At 40.3% G+C, this 27,632-nt stretch overlaps 1 protein-coding gene across 1 annotated transcript in view; it reads left to right on the top strand.

The window, feature by feature from the left end:
• The window catches only part of LOC124803238 (fibroblast growth factor receptor substrate 3), a 60,604-nt gene that overhangs the window by 29,069 nt on the left and 3,903 nt on the right, over window positions 1–27,632 (top strand). The window contains 1 exon segment of the mRNA XM_047264419.1: window positions 23,023–23,096. Within this exon segment, the coding sequence (XP_047120375.1) occupies window positions 23,040–23,096 (57 nt within the window). The 5' untranslated portion in view covers window positions 23,023–23,039.

The raw sequence follows: 27,632 nt of genomic DNA, 5'->3' as shown, positions 1-27,632 counted from the left end.
CCGTGGAAGAGTCTTTAAACGCGACCTTCTGGGCGGGCTGGCTTTGAAGAACATGAATATCCATGGGCTGGGCAGCACTAGAATTGTTCTTGCGTTTACGCAAACGAACAGTCTGGATGTGTCCTTTCCTTTGACAAAAGTGACAAACCGCGTTTCTTAATGGGCAAGGTTCACGAGGATGAGCAAGAACACACTTAGGGCAAGACTTAACTCTATCATTTTGCACACGCGGCTGACGAATGTGTTTAACATGACGCGGCCGGCTAGTGTTTACAGTCTGACTCTGCCGGTGGGGCCGCGGGCGTGACAGAACTTGCTTAGCACAGGCAATTTGAGAAATACATGGCTGATCGAACTCACACTCAGCATAGTCAAAAGTATCTTGGGCTTCAATGATGTTCATCACAGTCTCTAATGACGGGTCAGGCAACTTTAAGGTAGCAGCACGAATACGAGAATCTGCAATGTTTTGAGTAATAGCGTCTCGTAGCATGACATCACTGTAGGAAGCTCCACACACACAATTAAATCGGCACTGACGGGTGAGGCCCCGTAAATCTGTTAACCACTGTTTATTAGATTGATGTGGCAGTTTCTTTAATCTGAAGAACTTGAATCTGGCTGCTGCCACATGAACTCGCGACTCGAAATATTCAGCAAGCTTGTTAACAACAACGTCATAGTCTAAAGCTTCTGGCTGGGATTCCGGGAACAACTTACAAAGTAGTCGATAGACTTCCACGCCTGCAGTGGAAATTAAATAAAGCTGCCGCTCAGTACCTGTGATTTTGTAGACTGTCATGTGCGCCTGCAACTGCGCGAAATATTCTCGCCATTCTTCTCGTGATGCATCAAAAGCACGGAAATATGGTGCTGCCTGTGCTTGTTCCTTTTGTGTTGGAGGATTAGCCGCTTGTTTGGCGATGGCTTCCACCAGACTTTGTATTTGCTGACTCTGTAACAAGATCAACTGTTGTAATTCAGCAGACATAGTGAACACAAATTAAACCAGCCCCCAAAATTTTATCGCTATAATTAGTATAACCAGAAACAAGTTGAACCAGCCCTGCACACGAGTTCGGCAGTCCTCGTCGCCAGTTTTGTGGCGGTGTTCGTAGCGACAAACAATTCGCTGTAGAAACGGCTTACGAAGTCACCGCCACACTTTTAATAGCGGGCCGACCGGTCCGCTGGAACAGTGAACAGAGAACAGAAAGATGGAAACCCAAACACTCTGATTAAATAAAAGTCGGCACTTATCTTTATTACGAAGATACAGAAATACAGTAGTGAACTCCGTGTCTACAGAAATTTGTCTAGTTCGAGTCGGAGCGGCTAGGTCAGCGTCGGCTGACGACAAACAACAACTCTGCTGCGATGAACACACAACTGACTAGCCAGTACACAATTCGGTGGCGAGTATACAACTGAGCGGCGAATACAGAACTGTCCTAGCGCTCGCGACTCCAGCGCTTAAGAAGCCAGAAGCCAGCGGTGGCACGCGCAGACTTGTGGTGATTTGCTGTCTCGTTGGCGCTGCTTATGCGGACGGCGTCCGGACTTTGATGCTGCCAACCTTTTGGCAGCGGGCTCGGGTGGCATTACTGGCTAGGATATAACACAGTGGATTGCAAAACAGCAACAAGTCAGCTAATATCAGGCATCCGTTTTCCAGAGACACTGATCAGGATCCAATTAAACAGCTGAAAGGATTTGATCGAGTCACAAATACACTAGGTGAGATGACATGATGTGTTTGGCAAATGCGTGCTGTTAGAAGGATGGCACAGCCCGTCAGTGGTTCGAGAACGATCAGCAAAAGATCAGTAGCTGGGACAAATTCCAGGTTGTACTCATGAAAACATTGGGTGACAGTCGGTACAAAGTCACCTTAATGGAAGAACAATTGAAGAACAGGCCCCAGCATCATGGGAATCAACACAGTCCTGCATATTGTCTGTTACAGTTCTATGCCACATTGTAAATCTGAATATGGCAGAAGCCAACAAAATCTCACACTTTATGGAAGAGATCACAGAAGATGCGTTCCAAATGCTTCTGATAGAGAATGTGACAACAACCTAGGAATTCATCAAGTGGTGCCAGCACATTGAGGAAATGCTACAGAAATGAGTCGGACAAAAGAAGTATGACCGACTCCTGAATAGGGCTCCTAAGTTGTGGAAGACCACTACAACCTTACCTCTGTCACCAGGTAGTGTGAGAAGAGAAACTGCAGTGTATGGCAACCAGAACTGTCAAACCAAGTAAGCAAGAGGTAGCAGTCATGAATGTTGACACCATACATCAGGAGTTAATAGAGAATGTTGAAGAAGTGGTGTGTGTATCCATAGCACCAATCTCCGCCACCAGTCAAACTTGCCAGGAACAATGGACTCAGCCAACACAGACTTAGGCACAGCTGTGGAACAAAAATCAATCACCCAACAAAAGATGTACAACCAACTCCATTAAGCATGCTGCCCCAAAGAAGAACAGACATTTGGAGGGAGGAGGATACCTTTTTGACACATGTTACTGCAGGGAGAGAAGGTGAGTTTTTGACATCTACTATACCACCAGATGTCAACCATCACAACAGTTCTATGTACACAAGTCAACTGCAGATGATTATAATTTATCTGGGGGACGAAGACCATCACCATATCCTGGACAAAGTGGCTCCCCAACATGCCATAGCTGATCCTTATGGACACAGATACCTGCCACTCACTCAGCCACTAAATTCAGAAAGCTAAATGACGCAACCATCTTTGGATTTGTGGCTGCCACATATGAAAATCCTCTATAGATGACAGTTACCAGTATGTCAGCAAATCTCATATGTGTCTAGACATCATCATCAATGAACAACCTGTCTGGGTGCACGTCAGCTTGAGGACTTCCTTTTGTATAATGTCAAAAGCTTATCATCGTCAGCTAAAGAAGACTATGTTCCATGATATAAGCAATTGTGCTGAATGTCACAAATGGGAAATACATCCAGCCAACAGCACACATCCCATATGATTTGTTATTTTAACAAAATGTAGTCATAATGTTCTTCTCAGAAGGGCCTTCTTGCAGGTATCACAAGCAGTCATTGACTGTACAAGACCATAGCTCCTGATGGAGCTATTCTAACAAGCGCATATAATAAAGATTGCCCTGGGCAGTCATTTGTCATTGAAGACGACGTTATCCCTCCATCATCAGCAAGACGAGTTTCTGTCAATAACAGAGGTGCACAGTTAAATTGTGAAACTTTCATCGGTTGAAAAAGGCTTCTCAGGCTCCTAAAAGAAATCTACATGACAGTGATGATCATAAACATTGGAGATGGTCAAAGAGAATCAGATCAAAGAGGATCAGTAATTGTCACGAGCAGCCATGACTCACCCCTAAAGATATGTGCATAGGGGCAGTTGAACCAGTCCAGGAAGGGCAGCTCAGTGCCATTGCCAAAGAATTATGCTTCGTTACCACTACAGACACCACAGAGTAGGAAGCTATTGTCAAACTTCCAATAGGATCTGGTCTAACCGAGGAACAGTGTTGATGAGTGTTAGTCATTGTGCACCAGTTTTTGGATGCTTTCAGATATGGTGTGGAGGAAAGGTAGACTAAGTGACCCATGGTAAAACACCTTTTCAACACTGGAGATCATCCACCAGTTAGCCGGCACTCATGTAGCGTGTGCCGATCTGAACAACTGGTAACCTGGGAGGAAGTGGAAGAGATGCTGCAAGATGACATCATTGAACCTTCAGAGTGTCTGAGGTCGTCTCCAGTGGTGCTTGTAAGGAAGGATGAAACGTGGCCTTCCTGCATTTATTACTGAAGACTGAACAACTGAAGGAAAAGGATGTCTACACATGGGTGTGCAGTTACGATACCCTAGACTGCTTGAAAGTAGCAAACTATTTGTCAACCATGGATATTCAAACAGGTTACTGCGTAATCGAGTTTGATGAGGCTGACAGGGCGAATACTGCCTGATTTCATCTGACAGCATCTATGAGTTCAAAGTTATGCCATTTGGACTGTATAATGCTGCAGCCAACTTTGAATGTATGACGGTCAACCTTCTTCTGCCTCTTAAATGGGCCACATGTCTTTGCTAATTGGATGACATTGTCATTTTTTTAAAGTCATTTCAAAAACATCCAAGCCACCAGACAACTATGTTGAAGTATGTTCATACTGCAGGCCCCTGCCTGAATCCAAGCACATGCTTCTTCCATGTCCAAAAAACAAAAATTTTGGGGGCTCTTAATTAATGCTGATGGAGTCTATCCTGATCCAGAGAAAGTAAGAGCCATCACATATTTTGTGACTCCTTAAAAGATTAGAGATGTGAAAAGCTTTCTCATGTTGTCGTATTACCAGCTGTTCATATAGGACTTCTGTACCAAGTCATGTTACTTGCAAGAACTACTGAAAAGAGACATCAAATTTTTCTGGAAAGAAGTACAAGAAAAATGTTTCCTTGTCCTGAAGTAGTTTTTAACATCTCTACTCCTACCATAGTATGACGAGAATGCCAAGACAGAACTTCACGCCAGCACTAGTGAAAATACAGGAAGGTGCTGAATATGTGATAGCTTATGTTTCCAAAGTACTCTCCAAGTCTGTGATAAACTACTCTAGAACTGAGAAAGAGTACCTAGCAGTTGTTTAGACCATCAACAGATCGCTACCATGTTTATTTGGCAACCCATTCATTGCTTTGACAGACCACCATTTCTGTGCTGGTTGACTAGCCTGCTCTAGCACTTGCCTGCGAAAGGCAAAGGTCCCGAGTTCGAGTCTCGGTCCGGCACACAGTTTTAATCTGCCAGGAAGTTTCATATCAGCGCACACTCTGCTGCAGAGTGAAAATCTCATTCCGGAAACATCCCCCAGGCTCTGGCAAAGCCATGTCTGCACATTATCCTTTCTTTCAGGAGTGCTAGTTCTGCAAGGTTCGCAGGAGAGCTTCTGTAAAGTTTGGAAGGTAGGAGACGAGGTACTGGCAGAAGTAAAGCTGTGTGGACGGGGTGTGAGTCGTGCTTGGGTACCTCAGTTGGTAGAGCACTTGCCTGCGAAAGGCAAAGGTCCCGAGTTCGAGACTCGGTCCAGCACACAGTTTTAATCTGCCAGGAAGTTTCAACATCATCATAATTGATATGCAGGATAATCACATGTAATGTCTCTACTTTCCAAATGGTGGATACTTGCAGTTTGCAGAATCATGTAAAGTAACCTAACAAGTTTTGTACAAAAAATTAGTACACTTCTACATGGGTCAACCCATATCTATGGTGACGGAGGCTATTGCATGTGCAATTCTTCTGTAGAGGTTGGCAATGTCACAGACTGGTGAGGCATACACAATGTCTATACATAATATCTTTCACATAACCTACAGTATTAAATGCAGAGGGGTTGTGTCTAGACATCATGGTGGTCAGTTGGTTGGACCGGCACATCCTATCCATTACCGTGAAAATGTTCATTTGAGGAAGTCATGAATACGTAAACTCTAGTGAAGTGGTGCACCACCCTGTTAGAAGATCATCTTTGGCTGAAGGGAAGAAGCTGAGGGACAGCAGATTTCCCAAGTATGTTCAGATAGACAGTTACTGTTACTGCATGCTTGATGAAGAAAATGGTACAAGTATGCTGTCTTCCAGCAGCAGCAGCGCGTGCGCACTCGCACGCATATATACAGGGCTATTACAAATGATTGAAGCGATTTCATAAATTCACTGTAGCTCCATTCATTGACATATGCTCACGACACACTACAGATACGTAGAAAAACTCGTAAAGTTTTGTTCGGTTGAAGCCGCACTTCAGGTTTCTGCCGCCAGAGTGCTCGAGAGCGCAGTGAGACAAAACGGCGACAGGAGCCGAGAAAGCGTATGTCGTGCTCAAAATGCGCTCACATCAGTCAGTCATAACAGTGCAACGACACTTCAGGACGAAGTTCAACAAAGATCCACCAACTGCTAACTCCATTCAGCGATGGTATGCGTAGTTTAAAGCTTCTGCATGCCTCTGTAAGGGGAAATCAACGGGTCGGCCTGCAGTGAGCGAAGAAACGGTTGAACGCGTGCGGGCAAGTTTCACGCGTAGCCCGCAGAAGTCGACGAATAAAGCAAGCAGAGAGCCAAACGTACCACAGCCGACGGTTTGGAAAATCTTACGGAAAATGCTAAACCAGAAGCCTTACTGTTTACAATTGCTACAAGCCCTGACACCCAATGACAAAGTCAAACGCTTTGAATTTTCGGCGCGGTTGCAACAGCTCATGGAAGAGGATGCGTTCAGTGCGAAACTTGTTTTCAGTGATGAAGCAACATTTTTTCTTAATGGTGAAGTGAACAGACACAATGTGCGAATCTGGGCTGTAGAGAATCCTCACGCATTCGTGCAGCAAAATCGCAATTCACCAAAAGTTAACGTGTTTTGTGCAATCTCACGGTTTAAAGTTTACGGCCCCTTTTTCTTCTGCAAAAAAAACGTTACAGGACACGTGTATCTGGACATGCTGGAAAATTGCCTCATGCCACAACTGGAGACCGACAGTGCCGACTTCATCTTTCAACAGGATGGTGCTCCACCGCACTTCCATCATGATGTTCGGCATTTCTTAAACAGGAGATTGGAAAAGATCATGATCAGCAATTCATGTCATGGCCTCCACGCTCTCCCGACTTAACCCCATGCGATTTCTTTCTGTGGGGTTATATGAAAGATTCAGTGTTTAAACCTCCTCTACCAAGTAACGTGCCAGAACTGCGAGCTCGCATCAACGATGCTTTCGAACTCATTGATGGGGACATGCTGCACCGAGTGTGGGAGGAACTTGATTATCGGCTTGATGTCTGCCGAATCACTAAAGGGGCACATATCGAACATTTGTGAATGCCTAAAAAAACTTTTTGAGTTTTTGTATGTGTGTGCAAAGCATTGTGGAAATATCTCAAATAATAAAGTTATTGCAGAGCTGTGAAATCGCTTCAATCATTTGTAATAACCCTGTATATTCACCTGTTTGCTGTATCTGACACATTCCAAAAAACTATAGTGATTTTCCAAATCCGAGATGTGAGTGTTGTTCTGATTAATCTTTCCACATGTGTGGAAGGTTGCTTCATAAGAGAAAGTGACATTTCCTAGACTGTTACAGTTTTGCTCAACTGGTCCAACATCTCAGTAGCAAATTCATGGCAAAGATGCAAGTCATTTTGCTTTAATGCTTGCACAATTGAAACTTTGCAAGTGCACAATCAAAGTTGTTTGTGCAGCACCTTCTATACTGCTGAACAAGGGATATGTGGTTCTTGTGATCCTCGATGAACTGACTTTACTATGCTTATTTGAAAAATATCTCTGATCACCTCTACCATTTCATCAGATATGTGTTTTCTGCCATAACCTGACTGTCTGTTTACACTTCAGTGGCTAGGAACTTCTCATACCAAGCCTTAATGATCTTCATGTCTGGAGGCCTCCTTTGAAATCATATCAAAAATTTCTTTGGACAGCAGATTGTGATTTTGTTTCTGCATACCACACCACACATTTGACTCTCTCATTGGGCTCTTTCTTGAGGTGTAATCATTTCTGGTAATTATTTATCATGTGAAGCAATACAAAAGAAATCATTTTGGAAAAAATGGGCACAAAACTTTTTGAGTTGCTTTGCATGATGAAGTAATGTACGCATGCTTGAAAGCCACATGGATTATCAGTGTGATGTCATCCATGAGAATGCGCCGCGAAAGAGCAATACTGTCAACTTCCAACAGAGCCTATCATGGGCGAGAGCCTATTTAAGCCCTGCCGTGCTACACTCATGCTCAGCTATCATGTTATTAGTGCTTGCATACATTTGCCTTATCTTATTGTGCTCAGTGTATGTTATGGTGATAGGTGTACATGCCACAGTCTAATAAAGTTGTACTAACATTCCTGGTTGTGTTGTGTGTCCAAGTTACAACACATGCTGCCACAAATTTTAAGTATCTGTGTCTCTTGCCTTTTTCCAATTGTATTTGGAAATCAGGGACTTTTATTTCTGCCTTCGCTGTTTACATTTACTCGGCAGCTCACTTTTCAAGCATATTTCCCTTCCAAACTCAACTAGTTCCAGAATAAGTGACTTCTTTCAAACACACTCACATGATCCAATACTGGCATGATTTGGAACACATTGACCAGTTTCCTTACAAGTTTCTGAAACTGTACCAGAAAAATGATCCTACTTCTCAGTATCTGCAGTAACATTTTGTTACCTCCAAGCCATGAGAACTTTGTTCCTTTTCAAACCATTATTTCCTTGCAAAATGGTTCAATCACATTGTACGATCTGTCTTTTGCAGCATACTAATCTTACCTAACCCAATTCTATTGCAAGTAACTTGGTTAATCAAGAAGGGAAGCCATCTGTGAGGCTGCCCATGTTATACAGCAGCTAATTTGCAAACAATGTTCACATTATTGTGTCAGCATAATGATTAACAAGCTACTAGTGAGAATGAGTGGAACTGATAGAGAATTCATTCTGATAACACATCATGTATTGTCACAGAGCAGGTTCCCACTTTTCACTCATGTGATATTGATTGTTTTACCAGCACCAGCATATTGGTTGTCTCCAGATGCTAACTGGCTCTGCAGCATGTGCATGTGCATGTGCTTCATTCCCAGCTACTACCACACCTGCACCTTCCATAATACTACCGACCAAAGTGGGGCATTGGTTAACTACATTTGAGAGGACGTGTTTTAAATGTCCTTCAGCCCATCCAGTTGAGGTTTTCCATTATTCCCCTAAATCCATTAAGGTATGTTCCAGAATCATTCCTTTGAGAGGGACATGACCTATTTCCATTCCCAGTGCTGCAACAAAAAATATTGATCATTTACTCTGGTACGTAAAATGTTTGCCACACACCAAAGTAAAATCTGAAAACAAACTGAGAAAGTATCTCCTTGAAAACTCCTTCTTTTCCATAGAATAATTTGTATTACTGTAAAGTGTAAAAGGTGGTGGGTGGGAATTACTAACTCACATCTGTATACCTTTTTTCCTTTTGGAAAAAAAAGAAAAAAGAAACACTTTAGAAATGTTCAGAATGTGACAGTATGTAAAAATTAGATTGCGATTTGCGATGTGAATGTAAAATGACTTGCTCCACATTGTTACAATCTATTGTGCGAAAGATCCATGGAACATGCAACAATAACAATATTCCAACTCATAATTATCATTTTTGAAACCAAATTTAGCCTTTGTTTCTCTGTTGGTTACTGAAAGCACATTAGAATTTTATCATTGCTGTGCCCATTGAAACAAAATAATATTTCATGCCTACCATCACTATCCTCCTGGGAACAACCGAATACGTTTATCAAATGTCTGCACAGTTCTTACTTTACTTAGATAACATTGTTTGGAGCAGATTTTTTGAACTTTAATGTAGCACATAATAGTATGTATGTATACGACCTTTGCTAGGTAATAAACATTCTTGTTCTTCTCTCAATCGTGTCACCTGTTTCTTTGTGTCCTTTATAAAGTTCCTTAACTATATACTGGAGTGCTATTATATGGAATGGAAATGAAGTCCCATGCGTTTTGACAGAGTGTAGGGGAACAATGCAGGAGATCCACACTGCCGTACTAGGCAAGGTCCTAATGGAGGTGGTTTGCCGTTTGCCTTCCTCCGACCGTAATGTGGATGAATGATGATGATGAAGATGATACAACAACACCCAGTCATCTCGGGGCAGGAGAAAATCCCTGACCCCTCCAGGACCCCGTGCTCGGGAAGCAAGAACACTACCGCGAGACCACGAGCAGCGGACTGCTATTATAACAACAGTTTTTTTAACAATGGTGATGTTGCCTACCCAGCTCCTTTTGTGCAAAGCCTAACTTGATGCATCCCATAAATGATTTCTGTCTTCTCCCTTAAAATGTACTTTGTTGTTGTTGTTGTTTTTGTTGTCGTGGTCTTCAGTCCTGAGACTGGTTTGATGCAGCTCTCCATGTTACTCTATCCTGTGCAAGCTTCTTCATCTCTCAGTACGTACTGCAGCCTACATCCTTCTGAATCTGCTTAGTGTATTCATCTCTTGGTCTCCCTCTACGATTTTTACCCGGCACGCTGCCCTCCAATACTAAATTGATGATCCCTTGATGCCTCAGAACATGTCCTACCAACCGATCCCTTCTTCTAGTCAAGTTGTACCACAAACTCCTCTTCACACGTATCCTATTCAATACCTCCTCATTAGTTATGTGATCTACCCACCTAATCTTCAGCATTCTTCTGTAGCACCACATTTCGAAAGCTTCTATTCTCTTCTTGTCCAAACTGTTTATTGTCCATGTTTCACTTCCATACATGGCTACACTCCATACGAATACTTTCAGAAACGACTTCCTGACACTTAAATCTATACTCAATGTTAACAAATTTCTCTTCTTCAGAAAAGCTTTCCTTGCCATTGCCAGTCTACATTTTATATCCTGTCTACTTCGACCATCATCAGTTATTTTGCTCCCCAAATAGCAAAACTCCTTTACTACTTTAAGTGTCTCATTTGCTAATCTAATTCCCTCAGCATCAGCCGACTTAATTAGACTACATTCCATTATCCTTGTTTTGCTTTTGTTGATGTTCATCTTATATCCTCCCTTCAAGACACTGTCCATTCCGTTCAACTGCTCTTCCAAGTCCTTTGCTGTCTCTGACAGAATTACAATGTCATCGGTGAACCTTAAAGTTTTTATTTCTTCTCCATGGATTTTAATACCTACTCCGAATTTTTCTTTTGTTTCCTTTACTGCTTGCTCAATATACAGATTGAATAACATCGGGGACAGGCTACAACCCTATCTCACTCCCTTCCCAACCACTGCTTCCCTTTCATATCTCTCGACTCTTATAACTGCCATCTGGTTTCTGTACAAATTGTAAATAGCCATTCGCTCCCTGTATTTTACCCCTCCCACCTTCAGAATTTGAAAGAGAGTATTCCAGTCAACACTGTCAAAAGCTTTCTCCATGTCTACAAATGCTAGAAACGTAGGTTTGCCTTTTCTTAGTCTAGCTTCTATGATAAGTTGTAGGATCAGTATTGCCTCACGTGTTCCAATATTTCTACAGAATCCGAACTGATCTTCCCCGAGGTCGGCTTCTACCAGTTTTTCCATTCATCTGTAAAGAATTCATGTTAGTATTTTGCAGCCGTGACTTATTAAACTGATAGTTCGGTAATTTTCACATATGTCAATGCCTGTTTTCTTTGGGATTGGAATTATTATATTCTTCTTAAAGTCTGAGGGTATTTCGCCAGTCTCATACATTTTGCTCACCAGATGGTAGAGTTTTGTTAGGACTGGCTCTCCCAAGGCCGTCAGTAGTTCTAATGGAATGTTGTCTACTCCTGGGGCCTTGTTTCGACTCAGGTCTTTCAGTGCTCTGTCAAACTCTTCACGCAGTATCGTATCTCCCATTTCATCTTCATCTACATTCTCTTCCCTTTCTATAACATTGCCCTCAAGTACATCGCCCTTGTATAGTCCCTCTACATACTCCTTCCACCTTTCTGCTTTCCCTTCTTTGCTTAGAACTGGGTTTGCATCTGAGCTCTTGATATTCATACAAGTGGTTCTCTTTTCTCCAAAGGTCTCTTTAATTTTCCTGTATGCAGTATCTATCTTGCCCCTCAGGAGATAAGCCTCTACATCCTTACACTTGTTCTCTAGCCATCCCTGCTTAGCCATTTTGCACTTCCTGTCGATCTCATTTTTGAGACGTTTGTATTCCTTTTTGCCTGCTTCATTTACTTAATTTTTGTATTTTCTTCTTTCGTCAATTAAATTCAATATTTCTTCTGTTACCCAAGGGTTTCTACCAGCCCTCGTCTTTTTAACTATTTGATCCTCTGCTGCCTTCACTGTTTCATCCCTCAAAGCTACCCATTCTTCTTCCATTGTATTTCCTTCCCCCATTCCTGTCAATTGTTCCCTTATGCTCTCCCTGAAACCCTGTACAACCTGTGGTTTAGTCAGTTTATCCAGGTCCCATCTCCTTAAATTCCCACCTTTTTGCAGTTTCTTCAGTTTTAATCTACAGTTCATAACCAATAGATTGTGGTCAGAGTCCACATCTTCCCCTGGAAATGTCCTACAATTTAAAACCTGGTTCCTAAATCTCTGTCTTACCATTATACAAGGTGATTCAAAAAGAATACCACAACTTTAGGAATTTAAAACTCAGCAACGACGAAAGGCAGAGCTAAGCACTATCTGTCGGCGAATTAAGGGAGCTATAAAGTTTCATTTAGTTGTACATTTGTTTGCTTGAGGCGCTGTTGACTAGGCGTCAGCGTCAGTTGATGCTAAGATGACGACCGCTCAACAGAAAGCAGAAGTACGGCAGAAGTGAATCGACGACAGTTGTTCAGCGTGCATTTCGAACGAAGTATGGTGTTAAACCTCCCGATAGGTGGTGTATTAAACGTTGGTATAAACAGTTTACAGAGAATGGGTGTTTGTGCAAAGGGAAAAGTTCTGGACGGCCGAGAACGAGTGATGAAAATGTAGCACGCATCCAGCAAGCATTTGTTCGCAGCCCAGGAAAATCGACTCGCAGAGCTAGCAGAGAGCTACAAATTCCACAATCAACTGTATGGAGAGTCCACATTGGCACTTATCTGTCCGTAACTACCTGAACGTCAACTACCCGAGGCGATGGATCGGCCGCCAGGCAGCCCGCGACAGAGCACTTCACCACTGGCCTCCAAGAAGCTCTGATCTTACCCCCTGCGATTTTTTCTTATGGGGGTATGTTAAGGATATGGTGTTTCGGCCACCTCTCCCAGTCACCATTGATGATTTGAAACGAGAAATAACAGCAGCTATCCAAACTGTTACGCCTGATATGCTACAGAGAGTGTGGAACGAGTTGGAGTATCAGGTTGATATTGCTCGAGTGTCTGGAGGGGTCCGTATTGAACATCTCTGAACTTGTTTTTGAGTGAAAAAAAAACCTTTTTAAATACTCTTTGTAATGATGTATAACAGAAGGTTATATGATGTTTCTTTCATTAAATACACATTTTTAAAGTTGTGGTATTCTTTTTGAATCACCCTGTATAATCTATTTGAAACCTGTCAGTATCTCCAGGCTTCTTCCATGTATACAACCTTCTTTTTTGATTCTTGAACCAAGTGTTAGCTATGATTACGTTATGTTCTGTGCAAAATTCTACCAGGCGGCTTCCTCTTTCATTTCTTCCCCCCAATCCATATTCACCTACTGAGTTTCCTTCTCTCCCTTTTCCTACTATCGAATTCCAGTCACCCATGACTATTAAATTTTCTTCTCCCTTCACTACCTGAATAATTTCTTTTATCTCATCATACATTTCTTCAATATCTTCGTCATCTTCAGAGCTAGTTGGCATATAGACTTGTACTACTGTGGTAGGCACGGGCTTTGTGTATATCTTGGCCACAATAATGCGTTTACTATGTTGTTTGTAGTAGCTTACCCGAACTCCTATTTTTTTATTCATTATTAAACCTACTCCTGCATTACCCTTATTTGATTTTGTATTTATAACCCTGTATTCACCTGATCAAAAGTCTTGTTCCTCCTGCCACCAAACTTCATAATTCCCACTATATCTAACTTTAACCTATCCATTTCCCTTTTTAAATTTTCTAATCTACCTGCCCGATTAAGGGATCTGACATTCCACGCTCCGATCCGTAGAACGACAGTTTTCTTTCTCCTGAAGACGACGTCCTCCTGAGTAGTCCCCACCCGGAGATCTGAATGGGGGACTATTTTACCTCCAGAATATTTTACCCAAGAGGACGCCATCATCATTTAATCATACAGTAAAGCTGCATGCCCTTGGGAAAAATTACGGCTGTAGTTTCCCCTTGCTTTCAGCCGTTCACAGTACCAGCACAGCAAGGCCGTTTTGGTTAGTGTTACAAGGCCATATCAGTCAATCATCCAGACTGTTGCCCCTGCAACTACTGAAAAGGCTGCTACCCCTTTTCAGGAACCATATGTTTGTCTGGCCTCTCAACAGATACCCCTCCGTTGTGGTTGCACCCACGGTACGGCAATCTGTATCGCTGAGGCACGCAAGCCTCCCCACCAACGGCAAGGTCTATGGTTCATGGGGGGGAAAAATGTACTGTATGGTTCTGAAACTCTAGTATATTTATGCAAATATTATCCAGCAACTTACCTGGCTCAGTTTTCATCTTTTCCAGTGTTTCAGATATTGATTCATAATCTAATGAAAGGTCTCTTTGCAAAAGATAATTTGCTAGCCATAAATCATACTGCAAAAAGCTACATTCCAAGAGTTGTAATAGTAAATAAATGTGGATTGGTTAAGAATACCAAAAGTAACATCCTTATATGTGGCTCTTCAAGCTTTCCCAGCAGATATGTTCTAAATAGTCTTCACGGGTTTGGCGCTGGATCATGTTTCGCAAATTGCACAATATTTCTCGGAGCAACCTAGCGACCAACAAGGTTGAACCACCAGAAGATGTTGCACAGTTGCTCCAAGGAAATATTGTGGAATTTGCACAACATGATCCGGTGGCAAACCCGTGAAGACTATTTACAACATCCTTGTATGTCTGCAGACAGGCGATTATCATAATAAACTGCACTGCAACTAAAAACAGATTCATAGTGAAGAATTGAGTGTCACTACAATGTGTGACTGCACTGTGTGACAAAAACGGAGATAAATTGAAGCTTAAAAATGCCTCTGACACTGCGGGCCTTAGAGATAGAGCACTAGCTCAGCTGTAGAAAGTTGGAGATGAAAGTTGACTCCGTTCTCATTGGAGGAACGGCCTGGCTTTTGCCTCAAAGATTTTAGAAACTCTGGAAAACCTGAATCAAAATGAGTAGACAGTGGTTTGAACCCAGGTGCTCCTTACATAATTTCAGTGTCTGGAAATGCTGTTTGTGTCAAGTAGGGCGGGTGTGCCACTAAATGATCAGTATTACTCCGCATTGTCAAAAAAAGAGTTGGAGAACAGTGTCACTGAACAGTCGATAGAAAATTACGAGACTTTGGCTGTAAAAGAATTGATTCATCAACTTGAAATGCATGTGTAGTAGTTTGTAAGAATGAGTTACGGGCAACCTGTAATCCTGGTTGAGAGTGAATAAATTGCAATGAAAATATTAAAATTTGCTTCATCTGTCTTAAAGTGAAAATCTTGTCTCAGTCAGTACATGCGCGCGCGCACACATACACACGCACACACACACACACACACACACACACACACACCATACACCATAGAGGTATGCAAGGGGAAAGATACAGACAAACTAGGTTTCATCTATTATGACAAGGCATGGTCCGATGGTCACTGCGTATGGAGCTCTGATTGTCACCAGGTGTGGAGCTCTGGTTCTCAACTTGTGTGGAGCAGAGGGTGTGACTTCATTAAAAAAATAAATAAAGAAGGAAAAGAAATGGAAAACATATTTTATCTTAATATAGCCCTTAAAATTTTGTTCATATTTTGCATAAAGACCGGTGATATATTTTGTAAAGACAAGAGCTTCTTGTTTCAGAAGATAATTGTACCTATCACATGGTACTGCTTAGTACTGCCTCTACGTTTAAACTGGAAACAGTAATGAAAGGCAAATTTTATCGAGATGGGCACACGCTTTTCCAAGAGTTAGTAACACTTGTATTTTTACCGTCACGTAGACCACAGAGAAGATGAGAAAAGAAAGGTAAAGAAATTGCATAATATTTCTTCCAAAAAATTTGTGATCCTCTTCAAATAAACAACAAGGAAGAGGTCAGTTGCAGTCAGAGATGTGCTGTAAGGCACTAGGTTTGAGAAAGTGATATTGGTGTGCACTTGCAACATACTTGAAGAGAGATGAGATTTAGCTTGGAAAACAGTACTCAGTAAATTTAATGAATCAGTATTTAAAATGCATCATGAAACAGCTTACTCCATCATACATTCAACTTGAGAAGCATACAAGATGATTAGAGCACATACAAAGGCCTGTGGGCATTCACTCCACACACATAGATCAAGCAAGTAAAGAGCATAACCAATAATAGTAGAGAAAGTTTGCTCATCATGCAGTATTCAGTGGCTTATGGAGCATATATTTTGACAACATAACATAATTTGAAAATCTCTCCAGGTCTCCCCCACACAGCTTGTCTCCCAATGAGAGAAATGTGGTATAAAATAGAGGCAACGTAGCAGAGGGCTCCGGTACTTCAACAGAATGGAGGACTCAAATGAAGGAAATTAAGCTTCAGTACTGAAGGAAACCACATTTGTATGTTTAGAAATGTCTATTTGAAAGGCCCAGGGTTCCTTCTTAAAAACAATTTTGTAGAAACAATATGTAAGTTCCCAGAATGTAAGTTTACTGACCTGGTTCTTCACCTTCAGTAATCTCACAACCTGTTGTCTTGAGTTGTCGTCATGCTATTGATGGGTTTGACTGACATTTACCAAATAAAGCACACAACACTGTAACAATGATTTTTGATCACTTCATGTTCTTTGTCCATAAGGTTCTCTTTTTGTTGATCAGCTTCGAAATATGCTGGAGTCTCAATATTAAATACAGATCAGTAAGACACCCTAATTAACAAACATTCATAAAGTTCACTGGTCGCAGATGAGTTTAATACTCTACATTACTCTGATTGATCTAGTGGTTTCACATTTTATCATTTTGACACTGATGCAGGTTGACATGAGAATCATGTACATGTTGACATTTTGAATACTGACTGATCTTATGTAATGATATTGTCACATCTATTTGTACATTTTGCTAGTTAAACACTGACTGATTGCCATTTTTGTGTGCCACACCTATTTATAGACGTGCTTAATACAGGAACCACAAAATGGTAAAATACACATTTATTACACGTTAAGTAATAAAATAAAAAACTGGAAATTTAAAAGAGACAAAGACACAACAGCCAGTGACATAAGTTTTTTAAGTAATATCAGTGTAATTAGTGCATTGTCAAAGGGTAGTTGCTATTTTGTGGGAGAGCAATATTTACAAAACGTGGATTCCTGAAGTTCTGTTAAAACCGTAAGAGAGCATAATTTTCAGAATTGAGTAATTAACAAACTAACATGTTAATTTAATGAAAGGAGACATTTTTGGATTTAGAAAAATCAGGGCTGCAAAACTATGTTACTGAGTTTTGGATATAATCACAATTTAAGATTGGAGCATTCTAGAACAAGAAATTTTTAGTATGAATAATCTTCGAAATGAAGCTTTAGGAAAGTAAAACTTTCATTGAAAAGAAGAAAATGGGGGCTTTCAAATGAACAATACCAGTTTAGAAATTAACAACTATTAGCTGATAAAAAATGTCATGATGACTGGTTAGCATGTATAGTAAATCATGAATATTTCATTAGAAATAACATTATTATCAGTAATTGAGAACTCACACTGTGAGTAATAAAGTTTTAAGAACCACTGTTTAAATAAGAAATTAGATATTTTGAGTGACTGTTGTGTATATACTATTAACAAAATAAGATCAAATAAGGACAAAAATTGTATTGATGTCAGGAGTGGCATAAGAACAAATAGTAGGATAATCCACGTTGCTCTATTACAAACAGTTGTGATGCCTGTAAGTCAGCAGGCAGAGTGTCTGTATTAGGACTGTACACAACCTAATACACACACACACGCGCACACACACACAGATGTGCAAGCCATGCTCTCAACTGAAATGCCTATGATTCTCAGATAGATGTCACCAAGAGAGTCCTTTGCAACGTGGGACAAGAGTATTTTCTCTCACGGTGAGTGAGTGCTAGACTTGCACATTTATCTGACATCCACAGGAGATGCGTTTTGATGCAAAAGAAGGCTCCTTTGCTCTCAAGTTATATAGGATTTTTATGTTCCTACTTTAGCAAACATCTTAGAAGTGTAATATAATGTGGAATTCCTGTTTTATGTGGACTGCCTCAGATGGTCTGCTGCTTGTGTGGGAATTAGAAAGCAAAAATATGAGATAGTCAGAAAAGACCGTTTAATGGCCCTGACACACTGACGACCATACGTGATCCAGGCATTAGCAAACATACCTACATCTACATCTACATCCGTACTCCGCAAGCCACCTGACGGTGTGTGGCGGAGGGTACTTTGAGTACCTCTATCAGTTCTCCCTTCTATTCCAGTCTCGTATTGTTCGTGGAAAGAAAGATTGTTGGTATGCCTCTGTGTGGGCTCTAATCTCTCTGATTTTATCCTCATGATCTCTTCGTGAGATATACATAGGAGGGAGCAATATACTGCTTGACTCCTCGGTGAAGGTATGTTCTCGAAACTTCAACAAAAGCCCATACCGAGCTACTGAGCGTCTCTCCTGCAGAGTCTTCCACTGTAGTTTATCTATCATCTCGGTAACGCTTTCGCGATAACTAAATGATCCTGTAACGAAGCGCACTGTTCTCCGTTGGATCTTCTCTATCCCTCCTATCAACCCTATCCGGTACGGATCCCACACTGGTGAGCAGTATTCAAGCAGTGGGCGAACAAGTGTACTGTAACCTACTTCCTTTGTTTTCGGATTGCATTTCCTTAGGATTCTTCCAATGAATCTCATTCTGGCATCCACTTTACCGATGATCAACTTTATATGATCATTCCATTTTAAATCACTCCTAATACCTACTCCCAGATAATTCATGGAGTTACCTGCGTCCAGTTGCTGACCTGCTATATTGTAGCTAAATGATAAAGGACCTTTCTTTCTATGTATTCGCAGCACATTACACTTGTCTACATTGAGAGTCAATTGCCATTCCCTGCACCTTGCATCAATTCGCTGCAGATCCTCCTGCATTTCCGTACAGTTTTCCACTGTTACAACCTCTCGATATACTACAGCATCATCCGCAAAAAGCCTCAGTGAACTTCCGATGTTATCCACAAGGTCATTTATGTATATTGTGAATAGCAACGGTCCTACAACACTCCCCTGCGGCACACCTGAGATCACTCTTCCTTTGGAAGACTTCTCTCCATTGAGAATGACATGCTGCGTTCAATAGATTACTGTCTCGCTCCAGTGATGACAATGAAATTATGGAGGTTGTCTTGAGTCTCAGTTGCAGTGATCAGGAAGGTTATAACAACCTCCAGCATGAGTCTAGCAACTATCATTCCACCTCTTATGTTGGATTTGTACTCGTACTCCCTGTCTGGCCACACTGACTTCATTTTTCAGTGATTTATCAAATTCATCTGAGGTGGATGCTAGGGTAGTTTCTTAAGTAGTAGCATTGCTGATTTCTTTTCTCATCTGTGTCCAATCCAAGATTTTACTCCTTCTCTAATGAGCTGAACATTGACGGGGTGTTTTTTCCCAAATCTTTACTCCTCCACCTGTGCTAACCAAACTCTTCTGGAGAAGGGGTACAACTATTTGAGGTTATTTATTATTTTTTCAGTGATTTCTCCCTTGATGATTAGCAGTTGTTTGATCAAGGTGGTGACTTACTTCAAGACTGTTTCAATTTAGGGAATAGCTGTATTCTGTGAGGCTGGCATAACATTCCACCCACTTGTCTCATGTTTATGAGAGAGTCATTTGTTCCCTGTACCCTTTCCTGACTTATAACAACTTCCTAATAATGGTGACCAACAAAGAAATGCTTGTATTGATAAAAAAGATAGCTAGAAGTCACTAGTTTCATATTGTTACATAAGGAAACAATTTTCATTGCTGCCTCCAGACTAATGAGGCTCTTAGCCATAGCTGTGATGATTAACTAACTTGTATGCAACTTATGGGGCCTAAAAGTTCATTTCATGAAAGGCCTAGTAAAAGGACCATTTCTGCCTGCTGCAGTTATAGATCTGGTTCACCAAGGCTGCGAGTATGATGATTGTTTATGGTATAATCAATCCTTTCAAAATTGTGGCACCTTTAATAATAGAATTTATATTAGTGATCAAAATTTCTCACATTCAGGCTCAATATGTCAACCAGAATCAAGTTTATATGATATGAGCAGAAAAATTATATCTATGTATTTACAATGTGTTGGTTCTAAGTTTTCTGTATCAAAAGGAGAATTCAAGAAAACTGTAAAATTATGAGAAGACAGAATAGTCAGCCAATGCTTAACTCCAGAAGACAACATTTCAGTACTGCCAGAAGACAGTACAAAAATGAAAAACTGCTCCTAGCTTTTGGAACTGACTGTAACATTGAGACCCCTCTTTGTTTCATCTTGTGCACACAACAGGTGTGTCACTCTCAATCTGGGACCTGAGTGAACTGCCCCTCTTTTCCAACCTTCCCCAACCCACCCCATTTTCCCTCCGGAGGAAGGAACTAAAAGTTCGGAAAGCTATGAACAACTTTTTCATTTTTAAATGTATCTACCGGTAGTAATAAATGTCACCCCCTAGATATAAGTTCTGGCCAGCTATTCTGCCTATTTGCAATTTTACAGTGAAAGCTTGGTGGTAAAGTGCCAGACCAAATCCAAAGATCTTGGGTTTGATTACCTGGTCATTACTTGGATTTTTATCTATCACTTTTCACTTAATTCAAGTATGGAAATGTTTATTAATAAGAAAAATGTAATAGTGCACTGTGGTTCACAATCCCAGTTCAACTGTAGGTCCTGGTGAGGTAAATCAGTTCAAAGATTGGAGAAGGCCAACAGCATACCAGGACCGTGCCTAGTAAAGCTCTTTGTGGTATTCAACCCAGCCTTATAGTTGATGACAGCTTCATATTTTTCACAAGTTTTAAGTGATGAAAAGCAGCTCCAGTTAGAAGCACAATTTATTAGACAGAACCAGTTTCAAACCTGGCTGTTTCTCTGAACAAAGAGAGGAGGATTTCTAGGTTTTGTTTTTGGTTTACAGAATTACACATTTAGAACCAGTTTCCTAAGTATCTTCTGACTGGTTGAGACACAGTTAAGTCTGTACATATATAATTAAATTTGCAGTTTGAAAATGCTGCATGAAAAAAGAAAGAAAGAACTGCTGCTCGGAATGATATCAAATTTGAACAGGATATTATTGAATAAGTGGAAAATGTTATGGAACCAAAAAGAATTTAATAAAAATCTTTCCCACTGCATGGTGTGTAAACATCATAACGTAAATAAATTCCACTACAAATGACAGATGAATCACAATATGATGGCTATGGTGTGAGTTGCATATTAAACCAATCATACTATGCAGAGTGCATGACCACACAAGTTTGGTACAGCTCGTTAGTTCATACCACATCGGATGGGAAAAATCAGTTTTTGATTGTCCTGAGTCCAAAAACCACATAAAAAGGAACAATGAAATTGACTTTAAATTGTCATGAGACTGGTGCAACACAAATTCAATACTCTGTCGATCGTTTTCAGCTACAAGTTGAAATTGAGAAACAAAATGTTCTACAACAGATAGAAATGTATTGGGGATAATGTTCAGAATGTGTTGCTCAGTGTGTGCCTTCAGTTCAGCTGTATTTGTAATCAGAGAACAGAGCACAGCATCTTTCCGATAAACCCACTGCCAGAAGTCATAGTGATTAAGATCAGGTGATCTGGATGGCCACAGCAAAGGGAAATGATGGCTGATTATTCTAGCAGTTCCAAAATGCCTCTGCAGCAGCTGCTTTACTAGCTATGCAATGTGTCAAGGAGTGCCATCTTGCACAAAAATGATCCTACCCACACATGCATGCTGCTGAAGGGCTGGAATGACATTGGTGCACGGAAGGCTCTCAGAGCATTTACTAGTGATGGTACAGGCAACAGGACCCACAGGACTCATCTCCTCAAAAAAGTATGTCCCTACGATAAACGATGCCATCAACCCGTGCTGTACAATTACCTTTGCAGAATGAAGTGGTAACAGTTGATATGCGAGCAGATTTTCTGTTGCCAGTGTTCTGCTGTTCTGTGTATTGATATCTCCTTGCAGATAGAAACGGGCTTCATCTGCCCTCATGATCTCGCATGGCCATTAATTGTCGACTTCCATATGAGCAAGAAATTCTAGAACAGCTGTTAGCATTACTGCAGGTCAGCATGAGCAAGCACCTAAAAATGAGTAAATTTTTCGTGAATTCCAATGCAGAATGTTTCGTAGAATTTTATGCACCATGCTCACAAGCATGTCCCAAGTTCAGGAAATTCCCCTTGCACTGCATGTTTGCGCACCACCATTTGACCTCTCCTGCAATGCTGACACCAGATCAGTTGTTGTCCTCCATCTACCACACTGCACTTCAAAACAGACTTTCTTTTGAAATTTCATAATCTTTTTCTCCAGACCCTGGGCAAACACTGGACCAACCCGTGAGTGTTCAGAACTTCTACACAGCTACTGGCACTCAGTCACTGTCCTTGTGAAGTGCTTTACCAGCACCGTGCAATACTGCATTGAGACAGTCATGCTGAGAATCTCAGATGCAAACTGAGGAAAGACCGTGCACCCCCCATCTTTTATTTTGCATATTCTGCCCCTACAGCACCACATAGTGCATTATTATTATTATTATTATTATTATTTTCACCCCCTCATAATGTTTCTGCCTTCTTCAATAATATTCCATTCAAATTTGTTGTCATTCTGAACAGTGGTTCTTTCTTTATATCATTTTGAAACTGGAACTTCCATTATAATCACCCTGTACAAAAAGTTAATATTTGCACTTTTCATTGATGAGGTGTCAGTGACATTTCTTGATCTTGCATAAAATGATTACAAATTTATGTGTTTGTAAAGAGAAGCAAAATACAAGGAGAGATGGTAATATTTTAAAGGATAATTTTGTTTATCTTTTAAGTCATTTGTATTCTACAGGTAGTGGTAGTTTTGATTGCCCTCTAGATCCTTAAAATGTTTTAGGATTTTTAAATAATCAATTGGTAATTTCGCCTTTGTCTATCTTTTTCAGAGACTGCAGTGCATAACATGGGGTGTATTTCCAGCAAAACTGACATCAATGACCTTCACCCCAATGTTTTTCAGGTAAATGATGACTTCGTGTTATAGTGGTGCAATGACATGAAAACCAGACCCATTCCTTCCCAGTAAGAAATGTCACTAGTTTTACAATTAATAAGCACAAAAAAATTGTACCAAGCCTCTATGACGTCTCAGCTATCCCCACTTGGATACAAATGAAACTTTTAAAACTTCAGTTTCCTATTACTTTGGCATGTTCTCCAACTAGTTTAATCCAAGCCCTTACCATTTAGTCTTTTTTGTCTGTGCTGCATGCAAAAAATGTTTGTCTGTTGTATGTTGTTGTTGTTGTGGTCTTCAGTCCTGAGACTGGTTTGATGCAGCTCTCCATGCTACTCTATCCTGTGCAAGCTTTTTCATCTCCCAGTACCTACTGCAACCTACATCCTTCTGAATCTGCTTAGTGTATTCATCTCTTGGTCTCCCTCTACGATTTTTACCCTCCACGCTGCCCTCCAATACTAAATTGGTGATCCCTTGATGCCTCAGAACATGTCCTACCAACCGATCCCTTCTTCTGGTCAAGTTGTGCCACAAACTTCTCTTCTCCCCAATCCTATTCAATACTTCCTCATTAGTTATGTGATCTACCCATCTAATCTTCAGCATTCTTCTGTAGCACCACATTTCGAAAGCTTCTATTCTCTTCTTGTCCAAACTATTTATCGTCCATGTTTCACTTCCATACATGGCTACACTCCATACGAATACTTTCAGAAATGACTTCCTGACACTTAAATCAATACTGGATGTTAACAAATTTCTCTTCTTCAGAAACGCTTTCCTTGCCATTGCCAGCCTACATTTTATATCCTCTCTACTTCGACCATCATCAGTTATTTTGCTCCCCAAATAGCAAAACTCCTTTACTACTTTAAGTGCCTCATTTCCTAATCTAATTCCCTCAGCATCACCCGACTTAATTAGACTACATTCCATTATCCTTGTTTTGCTTTTGTTGATAGTAATGCTTAATCAGAAAATATGCTCCTCTTACATTGATACTAATATATAACTGCCACATACATCATATTACTGTATATTTTTCATATTTCCTTGTTAACAAAAACTAGCAGCGTATAACATTTTGAAAGCAGTTTCACCCCTATATTAATTTCCTTTTCCCTCAATACCTTCATTCAGCTTAGTAAAAGTGTTATACATTTTTTTAGCAATTACTCAGTTTTGCTTATTTATGTTGTGTACGCCAGTAAACATAAATGACAACACAGAATGGACCAGGAAAGATGTGATACATAGATTTCACAGTGATGTGAAAAAATCTTATTTGTATGGCGACCTCTCAGCTGTGCTTTCATATTTTTTGGCACAGCTAGCTTTTTAAACTATCTTTATTCATACAAATTTTCATTTTGTTTATACTTTTCTTGTTTGAACCTGCTTAGGGTTATTAAAAAAATTACAAAGGAACTGATGCAATTTTTTTCCAAAATGCTTCCTCAAATTGAGGTACCATTTAATCCAATTTTATACATTTGAAGGAGACCCAATTTTTACGACTTGCATGACATGATGGCTGAGGTACTAAACCTATTTAATTCCACATATTATGTATATTACAAGGATAAAAAATATCACTTCTTACATTTTAATTTTTATAATTTTTTTCCCAATAAAAATGTTATTTTTTCTATAATTTAGTTGTTTCTGCAATAAAGCTTAGGTCTACTACATAAGTATGAACTATTGCAAGTTACAGAAAAAAATTAGAGTAATGCTTTATAGACTTTAGGAAATATTTGTACCTGAATTCTGAAAAATACAACTTGCGGGAAACTGCGAATGAAGGTATAAGTCCAATTAAACTGTGCCTCAGAACATTCCTGAAGCATAGTCTTCATCTTACAGCATTTCTTCACCTTCAAGCTTTCTCTTGGCATTCCGTTTAGCACTTCTTGGTTCTTTGGGAACATGAAGAGCAAATCTTTCAGCTTCATGCACCCATTGTCTGTCACACGCATACAATTGATCTTCCATATTAGAACCACATTTTATGCCTAAATTTCTCAGGACTTCCAACCTTCCTATCACTCCATCACTGAAACATATTGCTGCATCTAAAACCAACTTTTAATGTATTTAGTCCTAGCAAAAACATTCTTGGGTAATCTTTCCCATATGCAGTTGTTGAAACTTTCATTTGTATTCTGAGTGCCCCCATGAAAACATTTACTAAGCAAAACAGGGTCACTCAGGTCTCTAAAAATTGGTGTTATTTCATTCATAACAGGCTCAGGAAGAGAATGCTTATGATAGTGCATTTGACCACTTTCTTTTGATTTTTGGTAACCCCACCAAGAATCTGCTCCTTTAGGCAAAAGTCCATGAACTGGGTGGTCATCTGTGGACAACTTATGAAAGTAGGTGGCCCATACAGCTTTTTTTCTCATTGCTGTAACACCATTCAGAGGTGTAGCTCATCTAATGGCCAGTCCATAATAACTCTGAAGAAACTCTATTTCAGTTTCTGTCAGTCTGCTTCGGCCAGACGGAGATTTTCCCTCAGATAGCAACTTTCCATTCATTTCTCTTCTTAGCTTCCTCAATCTAGCACCCATCCTCTTTTGCACATGTCCACAACACTCCAGTTTTGTTACCATGATATCACTATAAACATTGAACTGATTAATTTTATTTAAAGCTTTAGAGTCCCCATCACCTACGTACTTCGTATATCTAATGTTATGAACAGGCACCGACCTCTGAAATATTTGTAGAGCTCCATCATACTCCATACCTCCACTGTAACCATCATAATTTGTAGAACACTGATGTTGAAGATGTCCTTCAGTGTTACCATGGCAAGTATGGCACTACTTAGATAAGCACCCAACATCAGCAACTTTCCCATTCTCCAGAGAAGTAGCACTTACAACACCACTCAGGGAACGATGTCCTCGATGTTGCCATGTCCCATCAAGTGCAACAGCAATGTTCTTGGTTCCAATAATATGTACAGTTTCTTCTACTGCACATTTCATAGATGCCTTAGAACAACCGTCAAGGCACCTAAAAGTATTTTTATGTACTTGCTGAACCTACTGGGAGGGGGGAGGAAGGTCCATCAAACCATAGAACATTTGAGCAGCCTTTTTTTCCTTTTCCTATTGCCCGCATTGTATACACTAACTTCAAATTCACATCATATGAATTGTGTACAATGTTTGAAGTCATTTTCGAGGTAGATTTATTGCAGGATCTACACAGAACAACTAATTTTGATGCTAAACCCTTCCTGCTACTTTGCTGTTCAATTATTTTCAGATGGCCTACACCATCACATTGTTTACATTTTTGCCACTTCCTTTATCAAAGAAGATAAGATGCCTGCATTAACAGCAATAAATCCACTACAAACAGTGTCATTGTTAACACCAAAATTTGAATCACCAGGAGGCATGCCATGTGGGATTTTTTTCCCTGAAGAACTGATACATAGGTTACTTTCAGCAGTGTGGCTTGCTTTGTTTGTGAACTGGTTACCAGGGAATTTCCTTTTATTGAATTTCTTGACGCGTGGCGTAGTTCATATTTATTGCATACTAAAGGATATGTACTTCCACAAATATATGTAGCACGTGGGCAACAAACATTCAGTAACATGTGAACAAACTGCTTCAGTGAAACAAAAGTAACTACTAGCAAAGATAATCATTTACAGACACTAGAAACCTGCACTGTTAACCAACATATACAATGTATCATACATATAATCGCTGCAAACAGAAGGTTCACGGTTCTCTTTGAAATTATACTGGTTTCTGTAACAGAAATAAAGGGGCGTGGCGGCATACGTGATTGCAACTTTAAAATTTGGTATATATAGGTCATTTTTCATTTGATACCCTCCAATGTATATATCAATGTAATCAGGAAAGACTATAGAATTTAATAAAGTCATAAAAAATTTAAATTTTTCCACCATTTATAAGTACCCTGTATCCTTAAGGACACGATTTACATTCCACATTTAAGTACTCTGTGATTTCTCTAAACCAGTTTTAGTCTTCAATTGTTTTCCTAAATCAATTAGGCAAATTCTGGGGTAGTTCCTTTTGAAAGGACACAGCTATTTTTTCCCATCCAAGCATGTATCCTGTCTTTAATTATCTAGTTGTCAGTGTCAGTGGGCATTAAACTCTAATCTTTATTAATTTTTGCTGTACTCTCTCCCCTTGATGATTTTAATCCACCAGCACTGATCCCAGTCATGAAGTATACGTCACAAACACTCTGATTTGGCTGGCCACTCACCACATTTTCCCTGTTTATTTGCTCCCCCCCCCCCCCCCCCCCCCCCCCCCCCCCCCCCCCCCCCCCAAAATCCCGCAATGGCTTCCACTTCTTTTCGCACTGTCTCATGTTGAGTGTGTTAACGTTCGGAAAGTGCTGTCAGTTGAGCAGCATTTCTTTCTACACTCTACGCAATGTCCTCCTTTACCAGTAAAGCAATATATATAGTATCCATTTAATGTGGCATCTTTCCCTGCAAACATATATGTTATCTTGTTTATCATT

This window comes from Schistocerca piceifrons, chromosome 6 (genome assembly GCF_021461385.2).
Source record: "Schistocerca piceifrons isolate TAMUIC-IGC-003096 chromosome 6, iqSchPice1.1, whole genome shotgun sequence".
In the NCBI taxonomy this organism is placed as follows: Eukaryota; Metazoa; Arthropoda; class Insecta; order Orthoptera; family Acrididae; genus Schistocerca; species Schistocerca piceifrons.
This window is presented reverse-complemented; position numbering and strand designations above follow the sequence as displayed.